General features: G+C 39.6%; 1 protein-coding gene across 4 annotated transcripts in view; it reads right to left on the bottom strand.

The window, feature by feature from the left end:
• Positions 1-27,777, bottom strand: part of ARHGAP24 (Rho GTPase activating protein 24) — an 881,574-nt gene that overhangs the window by 286,056 nt on the left and 567,741 nt on the right. For all 4 annotated transcript variants that reach the window (XM_024993366.2, XM_005208198.3, XM_059887611.1 and 1 more), the window contains one exon: positions 15,717-15,804. In XM_024993366.2, coding sequence (XP_024849134.1) covers positions 15,717-15,804 — 88 coding nt within the window. The remainder of the gene's footprint in view (positions 1-15,716; positions 15,805-27,777) is intronic.

Raw genomic sequence — 27,777 nt, 5'->3', positions numbered from 1 at the left:
GACTGCAAGGAGATCCAACCAGTCCATCCTAAAGGAGATAAGTCCTGGGTGTTCACTGGAAGGACTGATGTTGAAGGTGAAACTCCAATACTTTGGCCACCTGATGCAAACAGCTGACTTATTTGTAAAGACCCTGATGCTGGGAAAGATTGAAGGCAGGAGAGGAAGGGGACGGCAGAGGATGAGATGGTTGGATGGCATCACTGACTCAATGGACATGAGTTTGAGTAAACTCCAGGAGTTGGTGATGGACAGGGAGGTCTGGAGTGCTGTAGTCCATGGGGTCGCAAAGAGTCGGACATGACTGAATGACTGAACTGAATTGAACTGATGGGCTGTGATATGGTTATTAAATAAGAGATGAGTTGATTGGATTTGAATATCAAAATCATCACTCTGTATAAGAGAGCTCTGTACTTTCTGCACAATTTTTGTTTTTAATAAATCTAAAACTTCTCTAAAGAATAAACTTTATTTAAAAATATCACTCTGGCTACACTGTATGGGATAAAACAGAATGACAGGAAGAGTGGAGTCTCCTAGCTCTCCTCTGAGTGAGCTAGGAGAAAATTAGAGATCTGTGAGACATAGATGAACAGACACAGAACCCAAGGTCCCTCTTCCATGAAAAGGTTAAGCAGACAAGGAGGAACAGGCAGTGGTGACTGAGAAGACAAGGGCAGTGAAGTAGGAAGAAAACCAGGAAAGTGTGTCCCTGAAGCCAAGTGAAGAATGTGTGTCAAGAAAGAAGTGGTGATTGATTATGTCAAGTGGTCTTATCAGCAATTATTATTATGAGACCTGAAACTCATAATTGTTGCTTTTAAGAAAATTAGAGCCCTGTTAATGACAATAATAAGAAAAAGTCAAGTGAAGTGGGTTGGGGGACAAATGGATTGGGCCAAAGACAGGAACTGGAGAGAGTGTAGTAAAGAATATAGAGCAGTTTTATTGAAAAAGAAACAAAATATATGATGTAGTGGGAGGAGTGTGGCCAAGAGGTTTTTTTGTTTAATCAGAGGACTAATAACATGATTGTATGCTCATATGTTTAAAGCTTTAGTATGCATAAGATTAATTTGCTTTTTTAAATAAAAATGCCAGTTCCCAGGCTACCCCTGTGAGCCATGGGACAATCTCAATTTAGAAGACAAAGTTACATAACAAGATGCAAACAGTACAATCAGGAGATTAAGAGAGGCTCCTGAAAAGGTGGGAGTGGGTGGAATTCAATGACAGATGCTAGATTGGATTTAGGGAGGAAAAGAGACCAGTGCTCTGTTGTAACAGAGGGGAAGAAGATCAAATGGCAGATGTAAGCAGTTTTGTATATTTGGTATCAGGAAATTGAGGTAATTTCCATAAAATTAAGTTGGCAATAAGGTTCTCTGTGGGAGGGAGAGGCTAAAGAAAAATAAAATAAAATAAATCATCTCTTCAAATGAGATTTGATTTGCACCAGTTATAGCCATATGGGAATGAGTTGTCATTCAATCAAAGAACCCATTATGACAAATCAGAGCCCCTGCATTAGAGCCAAAGAGCCCTGAAGCACAGATCCGTCATTATCTCCCCTGTGATTCCTGTAAGCCAGTGACACATCAGAAATAGTGAGTCATGAGAAAGACAACGTGATTGGTGCTGGAGAAGTGAACCCTACCTCGTGGCATGCCCCTGCACTAATCATTTTCCAGAAGCCTTAATTGCCTGCCTTGATACTCTTTGCTCCTCTACACCCTGAGTGACAAGTTAGTAATTCACTGTGGAAGGCTTGCACAATCAGATGAGATCTATCAATGGTTTCTTTGGCTTTCTTCCCTGACTAGACACATCACAGGAGTACTTAATGCATTCGTGTACCACTTTTGGAAAGGAGTTTGCTCCTAAATAAAATTGAGTACTTAATGCATTCGTGTACCACTTTTGGAAAGGAGTTTGCTCCTAAATAAAATTGAGCCCGGACTTAAAAAAAAAAAAGCCCAAAGACACTGACTACTAACAATGACACAAGGCTCCATGCCTGGTCGACTTCCTTTAGGCAAAGTGATAAGAGCAAAGGACAACAACAAAACAAACCATGGAACAAAATTAAGACGTTTAAATCCAAGGACGATTTGCAGGAAAGACTAGCTAGATATAAAATGTCAGGGCTTTCTCTGGGCAGCCTCCATTTCTATTTCACATGTAGTTTTGTTCATACTTTGGCTGGTAAATCACTCAGGTTTTCCAACCTTTATGAAAGAGATGAGTGGAATTCTGAATTGTGGCTTGGTGTACAAATAGCAAGGTTTGAATTTACGCTTATTTCCTTGAAGAATATGGCTCAAATAGCAAGTAGTAAATGTGAGAAAGAGTTTGCCCCATAAAAAGAGAGGCCTCTGGAAGAACAGTAATATCTCACCTTTTTTACTTTGCCATGATGTGAATTGTGCTCTTCCAAAATACAGATGTTGGAGATCTAACCTCTAGCACCTCAGAATCTGACCCTATTTGGAAAGAGGGTTTTAAAGAGGTTTTTAAGTTAAAATTAGATCATTAGGGTAGGCTCTAAGCCAGTGTTGTGCTGTGCCTAGTTGCTTAGTCCTGTTAGACTCTTTGCGACCTCATGGGCTATAGCTCACGAGGCTCCTCTGTCCATTGAATTCTCCAAGGAAGAGTACTGGAGTGGACTTCGATGTACTCCAGGGGATCTTCCAAACCCAGGGATGGAACCCAGGTCTCCTGAATTGCAGGAGATTCCTTACCATCTGAGCCACCAGGGAATCCCAACCCAACATTACTGGTGTCCTTACAGAAAGAAAAATTAGGACACAGACATACACGGAGGGAAGTGTGTGAAGACAGGGAAAAGGCAGCCATCTACAAGGCAAACAGAGAGCTCTCAGAAGAAATCAATCTTACGACACCTTGATCTTGGACTTTTAGCCTCCAGACTGTGAGAAAATAAATCTCTGCTGTTTAAGCCTCCCAGTCTGTGGTCCTTTGTAATGGCAGCCCTAAGCAGAATAATAGAATAATAAGCACTCTTTCTACTCCTCCGTATTTCTTGTCACAGATACACAAACATGTAGTTTAAAACTACTGCTGGGCTTCCCATGCTCAGTGGTAAAGAATCTGCCTGCAATGCAGGAGACACGGGAGATACAGGTTTGATCCCTGGGTCAGGAAGATCCCCTGGTGGAGGATATGGCAGCCCACTCAAGTATCCTTGCCTGGAGAATCCCATGGACAGAGGAGCCTGGTGGGCTACAGTCCATGGGGTCGCAAAGAGTCATGCGCGACTAAGCGACTTAGCAGGCACAAGCATGCATGCACGCCTGTCTGACAGGGAGGTCCGATACCTTCTCTTCCTACCCTGGCCTCCAGGGAGGCCTTCACAGCTTTCTTTGCTCACCTCGTCTTCTCCCCTATGCATCTCTTCTCCTAGGTCCTAGGTTTTTTTCGACTCTCAAATATCTAAAGCAAAGAGCTTTGTAGTTACCAAACTATTTAGCAAATCACCTGGAATAAATAGGGGTTTTATAACTCCTAGGTGGCTACTTCAAGTTACTAGTTTTCTTATTTAGGGTGGAGGGATTTTGGCAGGTAGGACCACACGTTTCTGCTGCATCAGGATCTCTCCAGACTTCCATCTGGGCCTTTCTAGGTCTCAGGTCATGGGCTGTGAAGACGGACAATTCTCAAGAAAGGAGGCATTTGAAAAACAGACAGGGCCAAGGAACCCACAAGTCAATAGACAAAGATAACAATCTTTTTAAAGTCAGGATGCCACTGGGCCTCAGGATGCAGATGGTCCTTGAGGTTTCACTTTTGGAAACATTCAAGACCAGTTCAGCTCAGTTTTATACTGAAAATCAGAATGAGAAAAAGAAGAAAAATGAAAAGGGCTACCGTGGTTCCATGAGAGTTGGCGCAGGACGTGAAGTCATGCTGGTTCCATCCTTGCTGCCAGCTATTTCCCACCCTAATTATCAGCAGCTGCTCTGCAGCACACTCGTCCTCCTGATATGCTGCATTTTCTGTGAGACCTTTCTTTCTCAGTCCCATATCACTTCTAACCTACAGTTGTTCTCACTGACCACTGCCTTATTCAGACACACTCGTTCTCTAGGACACAGCTCAAGGAAGCCCTGCCACAGAAAAAGAGGAGAAATCCTCTTTTCCTCGTAACAGCCACTGATGTTCTTTTAGCTCTGTACTGTCTGTTTTCTGAGCTTGATTGGGTTGCAAAGGCCTTTATGATTATTGGATAAAAAAAGACAGGTGAACACAAACAGCCTTCAAGGACATAACAGGTCACAGAGAACAACGAGGAGGAAGGGATCACATTCATCCCAGCAGATAACTTGTTCATCAACAGCTTCTATCGTGGAAGTACTAAATGACAAGATTGGTGTTGAGTAGTTATGACGGACTGAAGGGAGAGGCAATGCAGACTGCTTTTAAAGGTGGAGTTAATGAACTTCTTCAGTCTCCAGTTTCCTAAGGCATAGAGACAAAGAACGATGATGAAATTAAATACCTCAGAGCTGCAAGGCTCTTTTCATTTTAGCTAATCCAATGAAATCCAATGAAATCATTCTCTGAATGATAAAACTGAGGTCTAGTCTATTTAATAATTCAGTGAACATGCATTGAGCGTATACTACAAGTGAAGTAAATCATAAAGAAGAAAACAAATATTGTTTTTTTTTAACGCATATATATAAAATCTAGAAAAATGGTACAGAAACCTATGTTTCAGGGCTGAAATAGAGACTCAGACAGAAAGACTGGACATATGGAGGAGAAGGGGAGGGTGGGGCAAATTGGGAGAGTAGCATTGACATATATACACCACCATGTGTAAAATAGATAGCCAGTGGGGAGATGGAGTGTAATACAGGGAGCTCAGCTCGGTGCTCTGTGGTGGCCTAGAGCGGTGGGATGGGGCTGGGGAGGTCCAAGAGGGAGGGGATATATGTATATATACAGCTGATTCACTTTGTTATAAGGCAGAAACTAAAGCAACACTGTAAAGCAATTATACTCCACTTAAAAAATTAAAAATAGTTATTTTTTTTAAAGTATCACATCTGATGGAGAAGGAAGAGACTACAGATAACACAAGAAACATGAGCCACATGGAGAGGAGAAGGAAATGCAGAGTACACTAACTCCGAAATCCCTAACCGCATTTCTTCATTCGTCGTCTTTTTTTTTCCTAACTCTTGGACACCTGGCTCTGTGGGAGCTAGTGTGTGTGTGCTCAGGTGCTCGGTCGTGTCCCACTTTTTGTGACCCCCAAGGACTGCAGCCTGCCAGGCTTCCTCTGTCCTTGGGATTTCCCAGGCAAGAAGAGTGGAAGGGGTTGCCATTTCCTTCTCCAGGGGATTTTCCTGACCCAGGGATCAAATCCGTGTATCTTTGTAGCTCCTGCATTGGCAGACAGGTTCTTTACCACTGAGCCACCTGGGAAGCTGTAAAATAAATCCATTCATATTCTCATTAGTACAAGAAAGCTGTAGCATGTGGTGGTTTTGCGGGCTCAGATGAGTATGAAGCCCAGTTGTAGCATTTATTAGGAATGTGCATTTGTACCACTGTTGAGCAGTGAGGGGATGACATCTATCACAATTGTATTTATATTAAACGAACTGTTGTATTTAAAACCTGACATACATGAGGACAGGGACTGATTCATAATTCAGTAAACATAAGCTCTAAAAATTATGGGAGTGTTTCTCACACTGACGTTAAAGGGAAACTGGTGGGATAGTAGTAGAGATATGCTCATAAATGACAGGTGGGGTGAAAACCAACAGGGCCCTGTGGGGCTTCCAGGCACAGAGGTCTTTTTTGTCCTTCATTTCTTATAGGCAAGGTTCTAGCCTTCACAACCTTCCTTGAATTCCAAAGGGCAAATTAAAATAATCAAACAAGCCCTTGCTAATCAAGGGAGGAACAGCCAAGAAACCATCTAAGGCAAGATTAAACAAACCAGAGAGGCTCATCAAGATTAGGAGACCCTTGTTCAGAGCCCTAAAATATGACCAAAGCCTTTGCAGCCCTATGGACTGCAGTATGCCAGGCTTCCCTGTCCTTCACCATCCCCTGGAGCTTGTTCAAACCCATGTCTGTTGAGTCAATGATGCCATCCAACCATCTCATCCTCTGCTGTCCTCCTGCCTTCAATCTTTCCCAGCATCAGGGTCCTTGACAATGAGTTGGCTCTTCGCATCAGGTGACCAAAGTACTGGAGCTTCTGTTTCAGCATTAGTCATTCTAATAAATATTTAGGATTGATTTCTTCTAAGATTGACAAGGGCTTTCCTGATAACTCAGTTGGTAAAGAATCTGTGTGCAATGCAGGAAACATTGGTTCAATTCCTGGGCTGGGAAGACCCTCTGGAGAAGGGATAGGCTACCCACTCCAGTATTCTTGCCTAGAGAATCCCCAAGAACAAAGGAGCCTGGTGGGCTATAGGCCATGGGTCGCAAAGAGTTGGACACAACTGAGCGACTAAGCACAGCACACACACTTAGAGCTTTAAGATGCTAATGTACATTGTGAAGAGGAGGGTTTAGGAGAAACATCAAGTTTATTTCATCTTTCAAGGGATGCTTCCATCTCAGAATACTAGTGAATATCACCCCGAATGTGTGTGGGCTGAACAAAGTATGGGGAATGTTTTTCATGTTAGGCACATCCACCCAATCTCCTATTAATGGTATTCATTGCTTCAAAAGCATATTACAGATTTCAGCTCTGGTCAGATCGTAGAGTTCTGAAGGACCTAAGACAGAATTTAAAGTGAGAATTTCAGTTTGGTCACTAAAACATTTTAGATTCATCATGATTGGTGGGGGGAGAAAAAAAGACATTATTCCAAGACAGAGCTTCTAAATAAAAATATTGGCAAAAAGCTCCCGAATCATGATGTTGAAGCAGTGGCTAATGCCATGGCCTGGGGAGACAGACTGTCTCAGAGTTCTAATTTTGGCTCTGGTGGCACCAGTGGGGATTAGTGATTTATAATAGTATCTTCCTGCTCCTTTTCATAGATTTGCTGTTTTTAATCTAGTACAAGAGTTGGCTAGTTATGGCCCATGGGCCAAATCTGGCTTACTGTCTACATTTTTAACTGATTAGAGAACAAAAATCCAAAGAAGATAACACTTCTTGATATTTGAAAGTTATATAAAATCCAAATTTTGGTATGAACAGGTGTCCTTTGCTTTGCAAGGCAAATTCTTAACCACTGGACCACCAGGGAAGCCCAATCAAGTTTTGTTGGAACACAGCCATATATCATTTGTTTATGCTACAATGGCAGAGTTGAATGGTTATAACAGAGACTTTATGGCCAGCAAAGCCTAAAATACTTGCTTTCTTGTTCTTTCTGGAAAATGTTTTCTGACCCTTGAAGTAGGATATAAAATGAATGAAGGAATTAAATGTGAGTAGGTCAACACGTCTACAAACACTGTCAGACATCCTCCTCATATGGACACTTCTCATAAGTGGATCTTAAGATCGGTTTATAAAGTGCTCCAAATGTCTTTTGGTTGACAGGGGAGTAGCTGGAATCTCAAGAAATTACAAACATTTAAAAATGCCCCTTGTGTTATTTTAATGGCCTCTTTTAAATGTATATTTTAAAGCATTCTAAGTAGGAAGGGAATTTTGAAGCAAACATCTCAAATACATTTTTTTAATAGAAGAATAGACAGTAGTTAAAGCATGCTGATTTTCAATGCATTTATTTAAGTCATGTTCAGAACTACTTGTGTATACAGAAATATGTTTTCATACCATAAACAGTTCCTACTCACATTCTTAAAATGATTTGCACACATTAACCAAGCAAAGGGAAAAAAAATACAAGCTTCAGGGCTGCCTACAGACTTAGGCAGACAAAAAAAGAGATTGTCATATTTGCCTTTGGGTAACAAATTTAATTACATGGATTTCAACTTACAGTACTCACACAAAAGGGATAAAATAAAGGGAGTGTTGTAAATTAAATGCCTTAGCAGCATATTTAATCAGTAATCAAGAAAATAACCAATTTCGATACTAAAATAGTATTAAAATATTTCCACATTTTCATATAAAGTAGATGCCAAATACTGGTTTACATTTAGAATGATGGCAAATTAATTTATCCAATAGCATTATTTGATCACCCTAGCAGGAGTTGCAAAACAGACATGGATGAAAAACTTTCCTCACTGATGTCACATAATTATCTCAAAAACTCAAAAAACCGGCTACACTTTTTTCTTTCTCAGAGACACCCATGGATATCTCTCAGAATTATCTATTTATCAGATGGCCATAGCACAGCTATACAGCACAGCTGCACTGACCGCCTAAATAGCTCACATTTTGGTAAATTAAAAATTTTATAGCCTCCAGAGCCATGAAATGTTCTATCTAGAAAGTTTCTTTTTTTTGGTAAATATATAAAATAGGTCTGTAGAGCTATACAATCATAGAACCAGGGCGGGAAAAACTCACAAGTGAATCAGGGTGGTAAAAGTGAAACACTGATACTACCCCACATTTGTACCCTACATAGTTACAAATAATAGGAAAAAAATTGTCATGTTTATGCAATACGTGTTTAGATGAAATAGATGATGTATAGAACATAGAGACAAATACCTAAATATAGAGACAGAGATAAAGACCAATAACATCTCAGGTCCCTATATTTAAGGTACAGCTCTAAAGCTGGAATCCACATTGGGTTTCAGGGACTCTCTGAAGCCCCCTAAAGTGTTTGCAATTGTGGTAGGTAAACACTTTTTTTTTTTTTTTTAAGCAAGAAGATCCATAATTCATTTATTGGACTCTCTAGGCATCCATGTTTTCTAACTTTTCAGTTAGCCCTTGAAAATCCTTCTGGAAAAGAGTTAAAATGGAAATATTTTTCCTTAAAATTTACATAAGTAGTATGTAATTATCTAAGGATATTTAGTAATTAGTATATTCCTGGCTAAAGGTGAGATTAAATGACCCCTTCTCCTTTGTTGAAGGATTAATTTCATTTCCAGGCAGACAAAAATCACTTCAAATTACCCTTCAAATTTTTCTTTTTTTCTTTGTTCCCATAGCTGCCTCTCATCTTTCACCCCACTTTCTCCTGTGTTCACCTCTTCTTTTCTCTTTCTGTGGGAAGGACGAAAGAGGAAAACCTCCAAGTTTTGCTCATTATTGATTTGGAGCACTGGGCTGAGACTGGGCTTTGGAAATCTGCAATATTGGTAACTGCCCTTAAAACTTGCAATGAGTCTCTGCTTGGACAGCACTGTGCAGGTCACTGGACTGATTCCCAATAAAGGAACAGCATTAGATCTGCTTATCAGTGCCTAGACAGTGAATGATAACTTGGCCAGGGTGTGGAGGGGTCTAGTGAAGAAGCGAGAACAATTTCAGCAGTGTGAGTTCTGTCACGAACAGTATTGAACCCCAGTGTGTAACAATTTTCTGAAGGAAAAAATTACAGGTTCAGAGTTTTCCTTTGATACAGTTATTTATATACATGAAAGAGCACTGCAGACAAGTGTGGTTTTCTTACCTCTTTTTCATGAGAGTAGAATTGTGGCCTTCTAACTTTAAGTCAACATCTTTACCCAAGATGCTCCTTGGAAGAAAAGCTATGACCAACCTAGACAGTGTATTAAAAAGCAGAGACATCACTTTGCCAACAAAGGTCCGTATAGGTAAAGCTATGGTCTTTCCAGTATCATGTATGGCTATGAGAGCTGGATCATAAAGAAGGCTGAGCACCAAAGAATGGATGCTTTCGAACTGTGGTGCTGGAGAAGGCTCTTGAGAGTCACTTGGACAGCAAGAAGATCAAGCCAGTCAATCCTACAGGACATCAACCCTGAATATTCACTGGAAAGTTTGATGCTGAAGCTGAAGCTCCGAAACTTTGGCTACCTGATGCAAAGAGTCAACTCGTTGGAAAAGACCCTGATGCTGGGAAACACAGGGCAAGAGGAAAAGGGGGTGACAGAGGATGAGATGGTTGGATGGCATCACTGACTCAATGGATTTAAGTTTGAGCAAACTCATGGAGATAGTGAAGGACAGGGAAGCCTGGTGTGCTGCAGTTCATAGGGTCGCAAAGAGTCGGATATGACTTAGCGACTGAACAACGACAACAAAAACACTTTTCTGATAGGCTTATACATAAAAATAGTTGCTGTAAATGAAAAAACCTATTCTTACTTCAAGTGCCCAAATGCTCATCCTTAAGCTAAGAGATACAAGTCTATCCACTTCCCTGACTACTAATAAAAAGAGTTCACAAGTTCATTATTTCAAAAACTAGGCCCCAGTCTCTAATACTCTATCTCATATGTTAAGCCAGAATATATATATAAAATCAGTAATAAATTATATATATATATATATATATACACACACACACATACACACACACATGCATTTACTAGCTACTGTTGGTTATTTGACCTTGATCAAACTACTTCTCTGTTCCTCAGTTTCTTGATCTGGAAGTGGATATAATAATAGAGTTGAGGATTAAACAATAATGTAGTGAAGGTTAATTGATACATTTTAAAAGTTTGCAATAAAAAAAGAAGGACAAAACAAACCAAAATAAAAAAAGCCTGTAACATGTCTGGATACAGAAAGCTGGATACAAGTAAAGCTATAGATACTCTAATGGATACTGTGATGCTTTGTCTAGATTCTAGAGGTTGTTATATTGGCTGCTGTGGCTCTCAGAGACTCTCATGGAAAATTTCTCCATTGTAATGCAGAACTGCTTCACCTGGGTTTATTTGTCTCATCTCCCCGCAGTGAATGACTTTATTAGCTGATGCCAGGAAACAAAGGCTTGGAAACTCAGGTTAAGGTTAGAGGGACTCTAAGAAGTGTCCAAGCTTCAGAGTTCCCCACAGCATCCGCTGAGACCTCAGGTGCTGTGGCGCAGCAGGCCAGCTTCTTCTTCTGCCAGATCCTGCCTTCCTCACATCCTTGGAGATGGAGTATCTCCAGAGAGAACCCCCAGTAAATGTCCCAACATAACTCTTCATCCATGTGTTTATTTGGAATTCAATGTAAGATTATAGGTAGACAAAAAGTTATCGTTCCATTATCCTGAAATTGCTAAGATCTAAATCTGAAGACAAAAGTGCTAAAACCTTAAAACAAAAATCAGTGGAAGTTATGCCTGGCCACTTACCTGTAAGGCTTCCCTGTAGGAGAAAATGCATTTCAGAGAAGGAACCCAAATGCTATCTCCCTGCCCCTGTGTTACCGGAGAAAGACTAGAAAAGAGGAAGTGCCACTTGGATATAACAGTTTTCAAGCCAAACACGGTTTTTTTGAGGAGAAGGGAAAGAATTTCTCTCAACCATCAGAACAAGTCAGGGAAGCACAAGCGAGTAGGTCATCAGTTTTGAAGCTAGATCTGCCACCCAGCTCTTCTCCAAGTTGAAGACTCTCATGAGGCATGAAACCACTGAACTGCTGGGTATGACACTCATGCTTCATGGGGAATGGGGCGAGATGGAAGTACTGAGGGAAGCAGTTTTCATTACCTTTTCTTGACAGATCAGGATACGTGAGTTTCCGGGTCACCAAATAAGCTCAATGAAAGCAGCTGGCCTTTAAGCCATTTTGTTGCTATGCCACCAGGACCATGCTCAAGGCGGAGGCTCCTACCACACGACGTGCCTTTCTAATTCTAGGGAGATTATATAATCTACACATGCATCAGACGAGAGAGGCAGCATTTGAAGTGGGATGCAATAGCCGTTAGGGTTTCCTAGGTGACGCTAGTGGTACAGAACCTGCCTGCCAATGCAGGAGACCTAAGGGAAGCAGTTTCCATCCCTGAGTCAGGAAGATCCCCAGGAGAAGGAAATGGCAACCCACTCCAGTATTCTTACCTGGAGAATCTCATGGACAGAGGAGCCTGGTGGGCTACAGCCCATAGGGTTGCAGAGTCAGAAATGATTGAAGCAACTTAGCAGGCAAGTAATAGCCAGTCAGTGTTAAGAGGTTATACCACAGGGGTAGCTTCTCTGGAGGAAGATCTCTATCGTCTTCCATCTTTCTCTTGGTATCATTGCCAGAGAGGAAGGCAGAGGAGTAAGAAACAGGATCTGAGGAGCTTCCCTCCACTTCAGGCCCTAGAGCCACAAAGAGGTCTTTGCTGCACCAGGAGGTGCAACGATCCCACACAGCAGGAAGTGAGCCTTCAACACAGCCAAGGCAAGTAGTTACTGCCAACAATAAACCCATTTCATATGCTTGAGTTTCCTCCATAAATCTGGTAAATACATACGCTTCGTTTCCTCCATAAACCTGGTAAATATATACACTTCAGTAAGAACTCAGCACCTTGCGTTACACTTCCAGGTGTTAGGGATCCGGTAATGAGAAGAAAGCTGTGGTTCTTTAACTAGATAAAGTACCTACTTTCTCGTCTCTTTTTACCTGTCTCTGAATTACTACTCCTTTTTCTCCCTCTGGCAGAATATTGTTCTAAGCAAAGACATCATCATTCCATCAATTACTCTGTTTATTTTGTTTTAACATCACAAGGGAAACACGCATAGAACATATTTGGAGAAGCAACGAAACCAACTGCGTTTTCTTTCTTCAAGTTCTATACACGAAGGTCTGCCAGCATTCCTTTCTCAACCACATTTCCCCAAAGCTTAGCACTTGGCTATGAAAGTTCACTCCAGCCTACAATTTGGCATGTCTGACAGCAAAGTCTTCAAATTTGCCAATTTGGCTAACGTCTCCTTTTTGAGTAGCAAGCAGATAAATAGGAAACAATTGGAGCAAAATGCTATAAATCACGACATAATTCAGAGAGACAATTCATTTCATGGGATAGTAGTCTATAAGAAATTAACCCTAAATTATGAGTTTCTTTTTTCACATACACTTTTTATAAAAGTCTAAAATCTGCATAGAAATGCAATACAAAACAAATGTAATTAAATACTATACAAAGACCTGAACCTCTTAATTCTGTTGAAAAATCTTTTTTTTCTCTCAGAGTTACACATGATTATTATTTAATTCCACAGGACACTTCAGACTAATGCAAAAACAAAAATGAAACGAAACAAAACTCTGACCTACATAATATATATTGATAAATTATAAAGGTATAACTTTATAGGTGCTGATGGTATATAAATAATATAAATATGCATGTTTTATTTTATATGTATAGATATATATGTGTATATATATGTGTGTGTGTGTACACACAATTTTACACACACATTCATACACAAATGTGTGTGTATGTATATAGTGCTAGAATATTTGGCAGAGCCTTCTGGAGGTATTTGCCATTTTTACTGAAAATCATTACAAGCAGGTATGATTAAAGCATTTAATCCTATTCATTGACTGTAACTTGGGTAGTTGGGCTTAAGACATTTGTCCATAAAGACAGAATTGTGCTGGATATGTAAGTATCATTTGCAGGATGAATTTTCAGAAGTGGTGATCGAGAGAATTCCACAGAGAAAGCCAGTGTAGAATAAGTATGTGTTATGAGGATCTGCAGACAGGCAGTCCTGCAGAAGATTCTATATAAGACATGGATCACATTTCTCCACTCCTTCCCGTCTCCTGCATTTTCTGACAAATGAAAACACTCTTGCAGCTTTCCAGATTCCCCACATCAAACTGTCACACAGTTGGAATAATTAGAAAATAGTATCTTGTTATTCTAACTTACAAAGATAAACCAAATGCCCTGCTATCTTTAAGCAATCTTGATTTTTGCAAAAACTGGTTAAAATCATGTGATACTGATCCTTCCATTCCAATACATGTATGGAGGCATTTGCCTGGGAATTCCATCCTAATGTAGGGACATACCCAAGAGTTCTTATGACCACGACTAATGGCACAAACTCTGGATTCCCAATGCAGCCATAGTGTTTTTTCAGCTCTTTCTTTAAAGAAGCATTTGGCACAAGTCTCTTGTTACTGCCAAAGATGATTCAGAATTATTAAACCTAATTTAGAAGCTACTACATATTGCATTAATTATTCAGGAAGCATCTTTTCAAATGAGCTATGGGCATAGTATGTTTATTTCCATAACTACTGCAGCCACCCTGAACTTCCCTGAAAAAATTACTTTTTTGAAATGACAGCTTTCAGATTCCACACCACACAGTCTTAAACTCCTTAAGCTTTTGCTCATTAAAAGCCATTCTGTCTTATGTGTTGTGCATGAAACACATACCCTAGAATTGCAACCTTGGAAAGGAGGTTTTGTGACTTTCTGGGTTTGAAGACACAGCTCTTTCTAGAACAGTGTATGTGAGAACATCTTCACCAAAAAGTGCAATCTCTACACAAATGGGAGACTGCATGAGAAAGTAGACCTTTAGTATTATCGGAGATGAAGAATCAAAGCTGCCAGTTTAATAGCATGCTCATTTCAACGCTAACAGGCCTAATGTTTGAGAATAAATAGTGAAATTTCCTCTACTGATACTTCAAAGACTTTGCAACATCTGGAATTTAGTTCCATATAGGGTATTCCACTAAGAAGTAAGTATAACAAGATTTTAATAGAGCAAACAAGATTCAGGTTTCTTACAATATGTTTTCCCTGAGGGGAAACAAATAACACAATGCATCTGACTAACCTTTCTGCACTTGAGCTGCATTAATTAACATTTAGTCATGGATTCCACTGTGAGCCAGATGAACTCAGAGCTACAGCTGTTTTCACTGAGGGAGGAAAATATGCTTTTGCATTTTAGATTCCCAGCATTTACAAATCTGGGGAAAATGTTTTACTGACTGCCTCTGCACCAGCATTATTGATATGCATTATATATTAGTCACACAAATAAATTCACACTCACCCTAAGCTGTGATGAAATCCATGTTAATATTGCATCAACTGGGTCAGTCAGAACCAAAGATATAAAAACCACATTCCTAACTCCCTTTTTCTTATAGCAAGAGTTAAAGAAGGGCTAAGGAACTGACCAAGGAAGTAGATCATGACCTTGAAGAAAGTGTTGCTGGGTGACTCAAAGACTTAAGTGCAGATGAGGTATTCTGAGAGGGGTGGATGCAAATGACTAAAAGAAAAAAAATAAAAAAGTGAACAGATGTTGAAGACTGAAGACATGGAACTCCAGGATCTGATCACTTGGCAGAGATGTCCTCAAATGCTCTAAGCCAAACATGTGGAAGTAGTTGGTTGTGAGCAAACCTGGTGTGACCGATCCTTTGTCAGTCACTGAAGGACGGCTTTTGTTCTGTTGTGATTTTATAGCCAAGGCTCCTTAAAGATGAAATTTTGCGAGGGAACCTGACGGTGAATCAGCTGGGCAAGGCATTCTACCTGGAGTACCTGGTCAAATCCTATACGGTAAGAGAACTGCAGAGTCAGCTTTGCCCCAGTAGTCCCCATAGGAAGGCCGTATCATGCCTTCTGGTCCGCTCTGCAGTCTCATGGACAAATGGAAATCCAGTAGTCATGTGGGTAAATGCATGTGCGTAGGTGTGTTCATTTGTACCAGTGTACAAACCTGGAATCATTAGTCTCTGTGTGAATACCAACCAAATTTGACACTTGCCTCTTCAAATGAATGTTCATAGCCATGACTTGAGAAGAATAAAGGCTGTCTGACCTGTCTTTACCAACATGGAACAGCAATTCTTGAATCAAAGCAGAAAAATACCTTACCTGGAACTACTTCAAAAAGAAACTTCCCTGGGCTCTCTTCATTGCAGGGATGTTCAAGCACTTTATTTCCAGGCAAGAAAATTGTACCCTGTGAACACAAATGCCCTAAATATCAACATCATCAGATGGCAAATATCATCATCAACAGTGAACATCTAAGGTGTGTCTGTAACCCAGTATTTAGTGATATGCCTCTGACTCATTTATATTCCCAGCTAATCAAAAATAATATAACAGCATCATATACATTCAACATTTAACAAATATTTGTTGAGCACCTCATAGATATAAAACACTGTGAGAGGTGCTGAGTACTTTTTTTTTTTTTGTAAATTTATTTTAATAGGAGATTAATTACTTTACAATATTGTAGTGATACATTCACATGAATCAGCCATGGATGTACATGTGTTCCCCATCCTTAACCCCCTCCCACTTCCCCCCTCATCCTTCAGGGTCATTTCAATGCATCAGCCCTGAGTGCCCTGTCTCATGCATTGAACCTGGACTGGCAATCTACTTCACATATGATAATACATATGTTTCAATGCTGTTCTCTCAAATAATCCCACCCTCACCTCCCACAGACTCCAAAAGTCTGTTCTTTACATCTGTATCTCTTTTGCTATCTCGCATATATTGTCATTGTTACCATCTTTCTAAATTCCATATATATGTGTTATTATACTGTAGTGGTGTTTTTCTTTCTGACTTACTTCACTCTATATAATAGACTCCAGTTTCATCCACCTCAGTAGGACTGATTCAAATGCATTCTTTTTAATGGCTAAGTAATATTCCACTGTGTGTATGTACTACAGTGGAGACTCCTTAAAAAACTGGAAATAGAACTGCCATACGACCCAGCAATCCCACTGCTGGGCATACACACTGAGGAAACCAGAATTGAAAGAGACACGTGTACCCCAATGTTCATTGCAGCACTGTTTACAATAGCTAGGACATGGAAGCAACCTAGATGTCCATCAGCAGATGAATGGATAAGAGAGCTGTGGTGCTCTTTTAAGCATCAATTTATTTAATGTATTCTGTGTGCCAAAACCTTTTACTGAGCATTCAACCAGCATAATATTATTTGTTAGAAAAATCTTACAAGGTAGGTATTATATATCCCCATTTTATAGCTGCAGAAACCAAGGCAGAGGCATTCAATAATACAGCTAATGCTCCCATAGCCTTCTCTTCATTATCTTCTCTCTTTTCTGTTAAATTTTGTTTTCTTTCTTTTTTTTTTTTTTAAATTTTGTTTTCTATAGTGGATCATTTCCGTCAGTACTGAGACATATTTTAAAAATTACTTCTTTGACTCCACCTTCCCCTCCAGTTCTCATTTCACTTTTTTTCCCTTGCCTAGCAATGAATTCTCTACACTGAATCCATTTATTCATATGGATCCACTGCAGCTTGGTAAATTTTCAATCCTCCATGAACTTGACTCCTCAGGAGCATTTAGCACTATTAACTTTTAACTATTAACTCTTTCTTGATGTCTTTCTTTCCTTGCTGTCTTAGTTTCTCCAGGTTTTCCTTTTATTTTTCTGTTGACTGAGTCTCTTTTGCTGGTAATAACTGGCCTTTAAATGTTAGAGTTTTCCAGAGATTTATCCAATGCTTCCTTCTCCTCTGACTTTATACACTCTTTCTCTAAGCTATCTTATCCGTGCCTATGACTTGAATAACCAACTAGAATCCAAAGAATATCAAATTAATATTTCTCTCAAGGACTATCTGAACTCTAGACTTTTGTATCCAAGAGCTTATTTGACATTTCCATTTGGATATTTAAAATGCATCTCCAACTAAACTTAGCAAAATTCAAATGCAGTTAATTTAGGTCCTATTTATATATTCCCTAAAAGGTCTGTATAGACAAAGCTATGGTTTTTCCTGTAGTCATGTACGGATGTGAGAGCTGGACCGTAAAGAAGGCTGAGCACTGAAGAATTGATGCTTTTGAACTGTGGTGCTGGAGAAGAATCTTGAGAATTCCTTGGACTTCAAGGAGATTAAACCAGTCAATCCTAAAGGAAATCAACCCTGAATATTAATTGGAAGGACTTGGAAAGACTGAAGGCAAAAGCAGAAAGGGGCAGCAGAGGATGACACAGTTGAATGGCATCATGAACTCAATGGACATGTCTTTGAGCAAACTCTAGGAGATAGTGAAGGACAGTGGAAACTGACATGCTGCAGCCCAGGGGTTGCAAAGAATAGGACATGACTTAGTGACTGAACAACAACTTAGCACCACCTTCCAATCAGTTGCAAAAGCCAGAAACAGAGGAGTCATTATCTCTATGGTAGCTCTACTATTCCCTGGTGGCTCAGACAGTAAAGTGTCTGTCTGCAATGCAGGAGACCTGGGTTCAATTCCTGGGTTGGGAAGATCCCCTGAAGAAGGAAATGGCAACCCACTCCAGTATTCTTGCCTGGAAAATCCCATGGACGGAGAAGCCTGGTAGGCTGCAGTCCATGGGGTGGCAAAGAGTTGAGAGGACTGAGCAACTTCACTTTCATTTTCACTTCCACCACGCCCTAGTCCAAGAGACTATCTCTCTTATCTGGAATGTGTCAAATACCCCCTCACTGAATTTCTCACATTACTCAAACATCTTTTAATTACTTTTTTTTCCTTAACGTGGTCAGAGTGATCTTTAACAGTTTTCTTTTTTTTTTAATTTTATTTTATTTTTAAACTTTACAATATTGTATTAGTTTTGCCAAATATCGAAATGAATCCACCACAGGTATACCTGTGTTCCCCATCCTGAACCCTCCTCCCTCCTCCCTCCCCATACCATCCCTCTGGGTCGTCCCAGTGCACCAGCCCCAAGCATCCAGTATCGTGCATCGAACCTGGACTGGCGACTCATTTCATACATGATATTATACATGTTTCAATGCCATTCTCCCAAATCTCCCCACCCTCTCCCTCTCCCACAGAGTCCATAAGACTGATCTATACATAAGTGTCTCTTTTGCTGTCTCGTACACAGGGTTATTGTTACCATCTTTCTAAATTCCATATATATGCATTAGTATACTGTATTGGTGTTTTTCTTTCTGGCTTACTTCACTCTGTATAATAGGTTCCAGTTTCATCCATCTCATTAGAACTGATTCAAATGTAGAAACATAAATTTGATCTTGCAATTTTCTTGCTTATTTCTCCAAAGAAGACATACAGATGGCTAACAAACACATAAAAAGATGCTCAACATCACTCATCATCAGAGAAATGCAAATCAAGACCACTATGAGGTACCATTTCACACCAGCCAGAATGGCTGCGATCCAAAAGTCTACAAATAATAAATGTTGGAGAGGATGTGGAGAAAAGGGAACCCTCTTACACTGTTGGTGGGAATGCAAACTAGTACAGCCACTATGGAGAACTGTGTGGAGATTCCTTAAAAAACTGGAAATAGAACTGCCTTATGATCCAGCAATCCCACTGCTGGGCATACACACTGAGGAAACCAGAAAGGAAAGAGACATGCGTACCCCAATGTTCATCACAGCACTGTTTATAATAGCCAGGACATGGAAGCAACCTAGATGTCCAACAGCAGATGAATGGATAAGAAAGCTATGGTACATATACACAATGGAGTATTACTCAGCCATTAAAAAGAATTCATTTTAATGATGAATGATGAAACTGGAGACTATTATACAGAGTGAAGTAAGCCAGAAGGAAAAACACCAATACAGTATACTAACGCGTATATATGGAATTTAGAAAGATGGTAACAATAACCCTGTGTACGAGACAGCAAAAGAGACACTGATGTATGGAACAGTCTTATGGACTCTGTGGGAGAGGGAGAGGGTGGGAAGATTTGGGAGAATGGCATTGAAACATGTAAAATATCATGTATGAAACGAGATGCCAGTCCAGGTTCGATGCACGATACTGGATGCTTGGGGCTGGTGCACTGGGACGACCCAGAGTGATGGTATGGGGAGGGAGGAGGGCTCAGGATGGGGAGCACATGTATACCTGTGATGGATTCATTTTGATATTTGGCAAAACTAATACAATTATGTAAAGTTTAAAAATAAAATAAAATTTAAAAAATGTCCAAAGGCTTTCCTTTGTCTTAAAATAAAGCTCTGGGTGGGCTTCCCAGCTGGTGCAGTGGTAAAGAATCTGCCAGTCAATACAGAAGACACAAGAGACATGGATTGGAAAAGCCCCTGATGCTAGAAATATTGAAGACAAAAGGAGAAGGAGGCAGCAGGGGATGAGATGGTTGGATAGCATCATTGACCCAATGGACATGAATCTGAGCATGTCCGGGAGAGAGTGGAGGACAGAGGAGCCTGCGGTGCTATAGTCCCTGAGGTCACAAAGAGCTGGACAGGACTTAGTGGCTGAACGAAAACAACAACAAAGCTCTGGGTGGCCTGGCTCCACCTACCCCTCCAAACTAATTTTCCCACACTTACACTTTCAGTACTTTCTATAATCCAGCCAACTGCCCTTCTCTAAATGGCACCATGTTCTCACTTACCTTAGGACTTCTTTCTCTCTTTGTTGTTTTATACCCATCTTCCGGACTGACTACATATAAAACATACTTGCATAACTTCCTGAATGTTCCTTAGACTAATTTATCACTGTATGTAATTGTTATTTGTAAAATTATTTGATTAATGTCTATCTTCATCATTAAACTATAAAAGAGCAAATGTAATGTGCTTTTTAAATTTTTTATTTATTGACTTATTTTTATCTTATATTTATTTTTATCCTCAAGGTATGTGGGATCTTGGCTCCCCAACCAGGGATCAAACCCATATTCCCTACACTGGCATTGTGGAGTTTTAACCACTGGACCGCCAGGGAAGTCCCAACAATGTATGTTTTGTACCTTAAGCTACCGGCAAAGCCTAGCACTTCGCATGGCAAAAGGTTAACGCTTTAAAAAAGGGTGTATGGTTGAGTCAATGAGTACTGTTAGTGCAATAAAACCAGTATTCAAAATAAAGCACAATGGGATTCAAAAGCCTATACTCTGTGCACCGTATTATATTGTCCATTTTCCCAGCTTGAAGCAATATTTAGTTCAAATACTTTACACAACTTTCATTCTACCTTGTTTTAGCACAGAAAATTATAGTCATCTTATTGGTCCCTCCATCTGGGCTTAGAGTGATAATGGACAGCACTGTCTAACTAAAACCCAGGGAATTAGAGGTTAGAAGGGTCCCTCCCTGTCTGTACTTTACAAAGTGAGGTATTGGAGGCAGTGCCTTTGTTTTCCTCCTCCAGGAAGTAAAATGTCTTAGTTCTCATCACATCCAATGTTCCTTTGCCTATGGATTCCGTTTTACTTTCTAATATTTTTTAACAACTTAAGACTTTGAAATATTCATGGTAATTAAGGTCATTATAGAGAGGTTTATACAGAGTATTAAAATCAGTTGTTTCGATTACTAGTGGATTTTACTTACTGATATGATTTTGTGAAATAATTAAATGTGTGATTTAGCCCAACTTTAGAATATACTACCTAACTTTCAACATAGACAGAGCATTCATTTCTGATTGTATATACATTTGTATGCATGTATATATGACTCATTTAATTCTATGTCTACAGGTTCTATACAGAATCTTAAACTGTATGTGTGCCCTATAAGTTAAATTCAAGCCACTTTTCTGCATAAATTATCCCCCTCCATGAAATCCCAATCCACCTCGCTTGGTAGTTAAAAGAGAGAGTAATGCTATCCTTTGTTGTCTCTTTCGTAGATGAGAAATAACTACTTCTGGCTGAAATTTTCATTTTCATGTTCAAATTTGATATTACACAGGTTTTATATTTTGACAGTTTTCCAAACAAATTGTGATGTAAAAATAATAGTTTATTTACCAGTAGGCAATGTTTAGGACAGGGTATATTGTAATAGACAAACATTTACTGCAGTTAACTTCGTTAAGTCATTCAATAAGTAAAATAAAATGCTTTAATTAAAATGCCTAATTTGATCACCTTGTATAGAAACCAAGCAGTTAAAATCTATAACTAAGGGAAAGGTATTAGCTATGATAGTTATCTTCTAAATATTTTGTAAAGTATATATTGTTAGAAAATGCACATAACCAAACAAATAAAATCTGTAATTTATCCATCACCATAAACAACCAATATTAAAACAATACACATCTCTCCATATTTATATTTATATAAATATATATATGTGTATTAAATACACAGTATTTTTTAAAAAACAGTGAAAATACTTATTATGTGCTTCAAAATTTAGGTCATATGTTGTTAGTATGCTAATTTAACAATCTACATCATTTTTAAAAACTAGCACAGTATAGTACTTACTCAAATATACATACTTTCACATCCTCTATTCTTATAAGTGTAATTTTTTGTGTTACTATATATAACCTTTTCATGAACATCCATGAAGCTAAATCTCTGACTTTGTTCTTTAGGACAAATAGAGAAATTATTAATAGTACTCAAACATATGCACTGTTCATGTGGGATTGGTTAATTCTTCCAGGGTTGCTCTAAACTTGCTAACCAAATAAACAGCTAATAAGTATATATAATTCAAGTACCTCATATAATTAATACTTCCCTGGTGGCTCAGATGATAAAGCGTCTGTCTCCAATGCGGGAGACCTGGGTTTGATCACTGGGTTGGGAAGATCTGCTGGAGAAGGAAATGGCAATCCACTCCAGTACTATTGCCTGGAAAATCCCATGGACAGAGGAGCCTGGTAGGCTACAGTCCATGGGGTTGCAAAGAGTCGGACATGACTGAGTGACTTCACTTCACTTCACTTCTTCATATAATTAAGGGCTTCCCTGGTGGCTCAGATGGTAAAGAACCTGCCTGCAATGTGGGAGACCTGGATTCGATCCCTGGGTTGGGAGGATCCCCTGGAGGAGGGCATGGCTACCCACTTCAGTATTCTTGCCTGGAGAATCTCATGGACAGAGGAGCCTGGCAGGCTATAGACCATAGTATCACAAAGAGTCGGACATGACTGAGACACTAACCACAGAGCAGCAGAGCACATATTATTGAAACACAATGTATTGAGATACAACCAGATGTCAGACACTATTTCTAGAACTATCTCAGGTTATGTCAGATATGTAAAAGAAATAAACTCTACTTTCAATAGAAGATTAACATAGTATATAACTGCAGAACTAGTAAGTACAAAAGTATGTTGAAAAACAAAAAGAAACATAATAAAAGTTTAAGAAGAGAGTTCCATAAGAGCAATCCGATTAGTTAGGAAAGATAATAGGAAAGATTTTTTTTTTTAAGAAGTTAAGGCTTTAAGATTTAATGAGCAAGGGATCAGTTCAGTTCAGTTTAGTTCAGTCTCTCAGTCGTGTCCAACTCTTAGCAACCCCATGGACTGCAGCACACCAGGCTTCCTTGTTCATTACCAACTCCCTGAGCTTGCTCAAACTCATTGAGTCAGTGATGCCATCCAACCATCTCAACCTCTGTCGTCCCCTTCTCCTTCTGCCTTCAATCTTTCCTGGCATCAAAGTCTTCTTCAATGAGTCAGTTCTTTGCATCAGGTGCCAAAGTATTGGAGTTTCAGCTTCAGCATCAGTCCTTCCAATTTCCTTTAGGATTTCTGATTTCCTTTAGGATTCACTGGTTGGATTTCCTTGCAGTCCAAAGGATTCTCAAGAGTCTTCTCCAACACCACAGTTCAAAAGGATCAATTCTTTGGTCCTCAGCTTTCTTTATAGTCCAACTCACACATCCATACATGATTACTGGAAAAACCACAGATTTGACATTAGATGGACTTTGTTGGCAAAGTAATGTCTCTGTTTTTTAATATGCTATCTAGATTGATCAAGGCTATGGTTTTTCCAGTGGTCATGTGTGGATGTGAGAGTTGGACTAAAAGAAATCTGGGTGCTGAAGAACTGATGCTTTTGAACTGTGGTGTTGGAGAAGACCCTTGAGAGTCCCTTGGACTGCAAGGAGATCCAACCAGTCCATCCTAAAGGAGATCAGTCGTGGGTGTTCATTGGAAGGACTGTTGTTGAAGGTCAAACTCCAATACTTTGGCCACCTGATGCAAACAGCTGACTTATTTGTAAAGACCCTGATGCTGGGAAAGATTGAGGGCAGGAGGAGAAGGGGACGAGAGAGGATGAGATAGTTGGATGGCATCACTGACTCAATGGACATGGGTTTGGGTGGACTCCGGGAGTTGGTGATGGACAGGGAGGCCTGGCGTGCCTCCCCAGTTCATGGGGTCACAAAGAATTGGACCCGACTGAGCGACTGAACTGAACTGAGGTTGGTCATAGCTTTTCTTCCAAGGAGCAAGCATCTTTTAATTTCATGGCTGCAGTTACCATCTGCAGTGATTTGGAGCCCAATAAAAGAAAATCTCTTCCTGTTTTCATTTTTTTCCCCATCTATTTGCCATGAAGTGATGGGACCGGATGCTATGATCTTTGTGTTTTGAACACTGAGTTTAAGCCAACATTTAAGGGAGGTCTGGCATGTTGCTGTTCATGGGGTTGCAAAGAGCAGGACATGACTGAGCGACTGAACTGACTGACTGAAGGATTGTTCATGACATCAAGGACATGCTGTAGGAAATATAAGCCTTAGCAGAAGATGTTGCAGTTTATGTTCATGACAGCTGAGAAGGTTCTTGAGCAAAGCATAGGAGATTTAAAAATACCAGCCTCTTAGTTTGTTGCTGCTGCTGCTGCTAAGTCACTTCAGTCGTGTCCGCCTCTGTGCGACCCCAAAGATGGCAGCCCACCAGGCTCCCCCATCCCTGGGATTTTCCAGGCAAGAACACTGGAATGGGTTGCCATTTCCTTCTCCAATGCATGAAAGTGAAAAGTGAAAGTGAAGTCGCTCAGTCGTATCCAACTCTTAGCGACCCCATGGACTGCAGCCTACCAGGCTCCTCCATCCATGGGATTTTCCAGGCAAGAGTACTGGAGTGGGGTACCATAAAGCAATTAATTTGACATAAAATGACAAAGTCAAGCCATAAATGTGTTAGCAGTAGAAATTTGCATTAGAGATGAATTATTGGAGATCTATTTTGAAGAAATATGAAAGAAACTGGTTATAATTTTAACTCAGGGGATGAAGAAGGAAGAGTCAAAGCTGACTTCAGTTTTTCTCTTCTGTATATTTGAAAGAAAGGTGTTACCTCTTGTTAGAAATGAGCAGTTAGGAAGAGTCAAGCTCCATGAAGCCCATGCTCTTGAGCCCAAATTATGTGATATTCTTTCATTTTCTTTTAGAAGCTATGTTGGGTATTCTCTATTTGCCCTCCAGCTCTATCCATCAGTCTGTTCTGTATCCCAGGAGACTAACCTCTATAAATTGCATAAACCAGGCTCTCTTGATGTCTGACTTCAGACTGGGTTTGAGAGGCCATAGCAGGTGGTCAGAAGGCCACCAGAGTCAAATCAAGATAACCACTGATCTATTTCACTCCATGTTAGGCAGCGTTTGATGCCTGTTGTACTGATTACTTTAGTCCACAATTTCTAAACCTGCAGGTTCTCTGGCTTTTCCAGTAGACAGATGGTGGTTTAGTCACTAAGTCGTGTCCAACTCTTGGGACCCCATGGGCTGTAGCCCACCTGGTTCCTCTGTCCATGGGATTTCCCAGCCAAGAATACTGGAGTGGGTTGACATGTCCTTCTCCAGGGGATCTTCCCAACCCAGGGATTGAACCTGGGTCTCCTGCATTGCAGGTGGATTCTTTACCTACTGAGCTAACCAGGGAAGACTAGAGAGGTAATGGGTTCCTCCCTGTTTTTAGCTCCAGGGCTTTTTCACTATCGGTTGGTTTCCTCTAGCCTTTCCAAAACTTTGTAAATGATTTCTTTATCACACACCCTTCAATTACACCTTTTGAAGGAGAGCTATCAACTTCTTGCTGGGGATCTTGAGAAAATAACCAGGGTACAAATTTTCTGGAATTTTTTTTAAGAAAGAGTATATTAACCTAAACCATGGTGTTCAATATGCTTCATTGCAAATTTTGGATGATCAGAGAGAAGAGGCTCAAGAACAAAAAAGGGAATATAATCTTTTTGACAGGAGTTCACCACATATGGCAATAATCAGCATATTCAGAATGGAATTATACTTAGTTTTCTCCCCTCTAGGGACTATCCCTTTTATAAGGAATCTTTAACTTTTCAAAATGGGATAATATGTTATTTTTTTATATATATATTTGACAGCTAAGAGTTGGCAAAAGAAACATAATTCAGAACCACACTAGTATTTTGCTTTCAGCTAAAATTGCTATTAGAAAAGCAGCTCATCTCTAGTTAATATCAGATCCGCTGACAAGTGCTCACTCTGATCTTCGCAACCCCATGGACTATAGCCCACCAGGCTCCTCTGTCCATGTAATTTTTCCAGGCAAGAATACTGGAGTGGGTTGCCATTTCCTTCTCGAAATATCAGATCACTGAGCCCAAACCGCAAGATACTGGAGGTAAGGCTAGATGCTGTTGAAAATAAACATGGTATTTCTTATTCTCTGGGATTTGGACTGGAAAAATATATGCATGTGCTGTATCTTTGTTAGTTTCATAAGTACTATAGCAAATTCTTTTTTTTTCCCAGTATGAACAATGATCATGAGCATCACAAGAAACAAGGTGAAGTCTCAGCTTGACAATACATATGAATTTTTAATATGACCAGACAGAGGTTTGAAAATGATATCAAGGGAGGGAGGCTCCAGAAGGAGGAGATATATATATATGAGTATCACTGATTTGAATTGATGTATGGCAGAGACTATCACAACATTGTAAAACAATTATCCTCCAAGTAAAAAAGTAAAAAAAAGAAAACGATATCAAGGTGAAATAAATATTACTCAACAATTTTTATTAGAGTATAATAGAGAAGGTTTGAGTAGAGTAGATGGGTATAATTTGCTTCTTTGTAGCAAGTAACTTCATTAATTCATTCAACAGTTATTAAATAACACATAGCATGTGCTAGGCCCTGTCTTAAGCACAGAGAAATGTAATGCTAGAATGTGCTAATAATGTCTTTATACTCCTAGATCTGAGAATCACTCAGGGAAGACAGAAAAAAAAAAAAAAAAAAAAAACCCAGAAAAACAATTACAGACAAGCCCCTGTCACGAAAAGGAAATAGGATACTCAGTTCAGCTCAGTTGTGTCTGACTCTTTGCAACCCCATGGACTGCAGCACACCAGGCTTCCCATACTGTATGCTTATAAAAGACATAAATTGTATCCACAAGTGCTGCAACCATATCCCAATCTACCAATGGCAATGAAGTCAGTGGTTAAGTAAATCTTTTCTGGAGTCAAGCTGCCTTGGTTCAGATACCCACACATCAGCCAAGTGACTTCAGGCAGGACACTTATCCTTTCTATTCCTCATGTTCTTCATCCTTAAAATGGGATAAAAATAGAACCTTCTTCATAACTGTGAACTAACATATGTGTGGTTTGTAGAAAAATGCCTGGTACACAGTATTTTTAGCTGCTTTTAATATTTTTTTTAAAGTCTTTCTTATATCCCAGAAGCCTCAAAGTTATTTTGGGCCCATATTTTGCTAATCCTCCAATAGTGAGACGATTCTAATAATGGTTCAAAATGCATCTACTAGTATCATGAACAGGGAGGTGAACTAATTAGAAAATTTGAAGTTAGTTTTTTACTATCTTGTCTGTAAGACTAGATTAAAACCAACAAACCTCTAATTAGCAATGACAGAACAAACAGCACAGCAGAAAAGATGTTGATAATGATGATTGCTAATGTTTCTTGACCATTTATTACTTTGCTCAGCAAATGTGTATGCTACTTATATCATTAATTTGCCTAGTGACTCGGTCATAAGTGTCTCCCATTTTATACATGAGGCAAATAAAGCTCAGGAGGCACCAAGGGAAGAGGCTGGCAGAGTAGATTCCAAATACTTATTTGCATTAATTATTAACACAATTTATGTTCTTAGCTCTAACAATCACTTTTACTTAAAGCAGTT

The sequence above is a fragment of the Bos taurus genome, chromosome 6 (genome assembly GCF_002263795.3).
Source record: "Bos taurus isolate L1 Dominette 01449 registration number 42190680 breed Hereford chromosome 6, ARS-UCD2.0, whole genome shotgun sequence".
Lineage (NCBI taxonomy): Eukaryota > Metazoa > Chordata > Mammalia > Artiodactyla > Bovidae > Bos > Bos taurus.
This window is presented reverse-complemented; position numbering and strand designations above follow the sequence as displayed.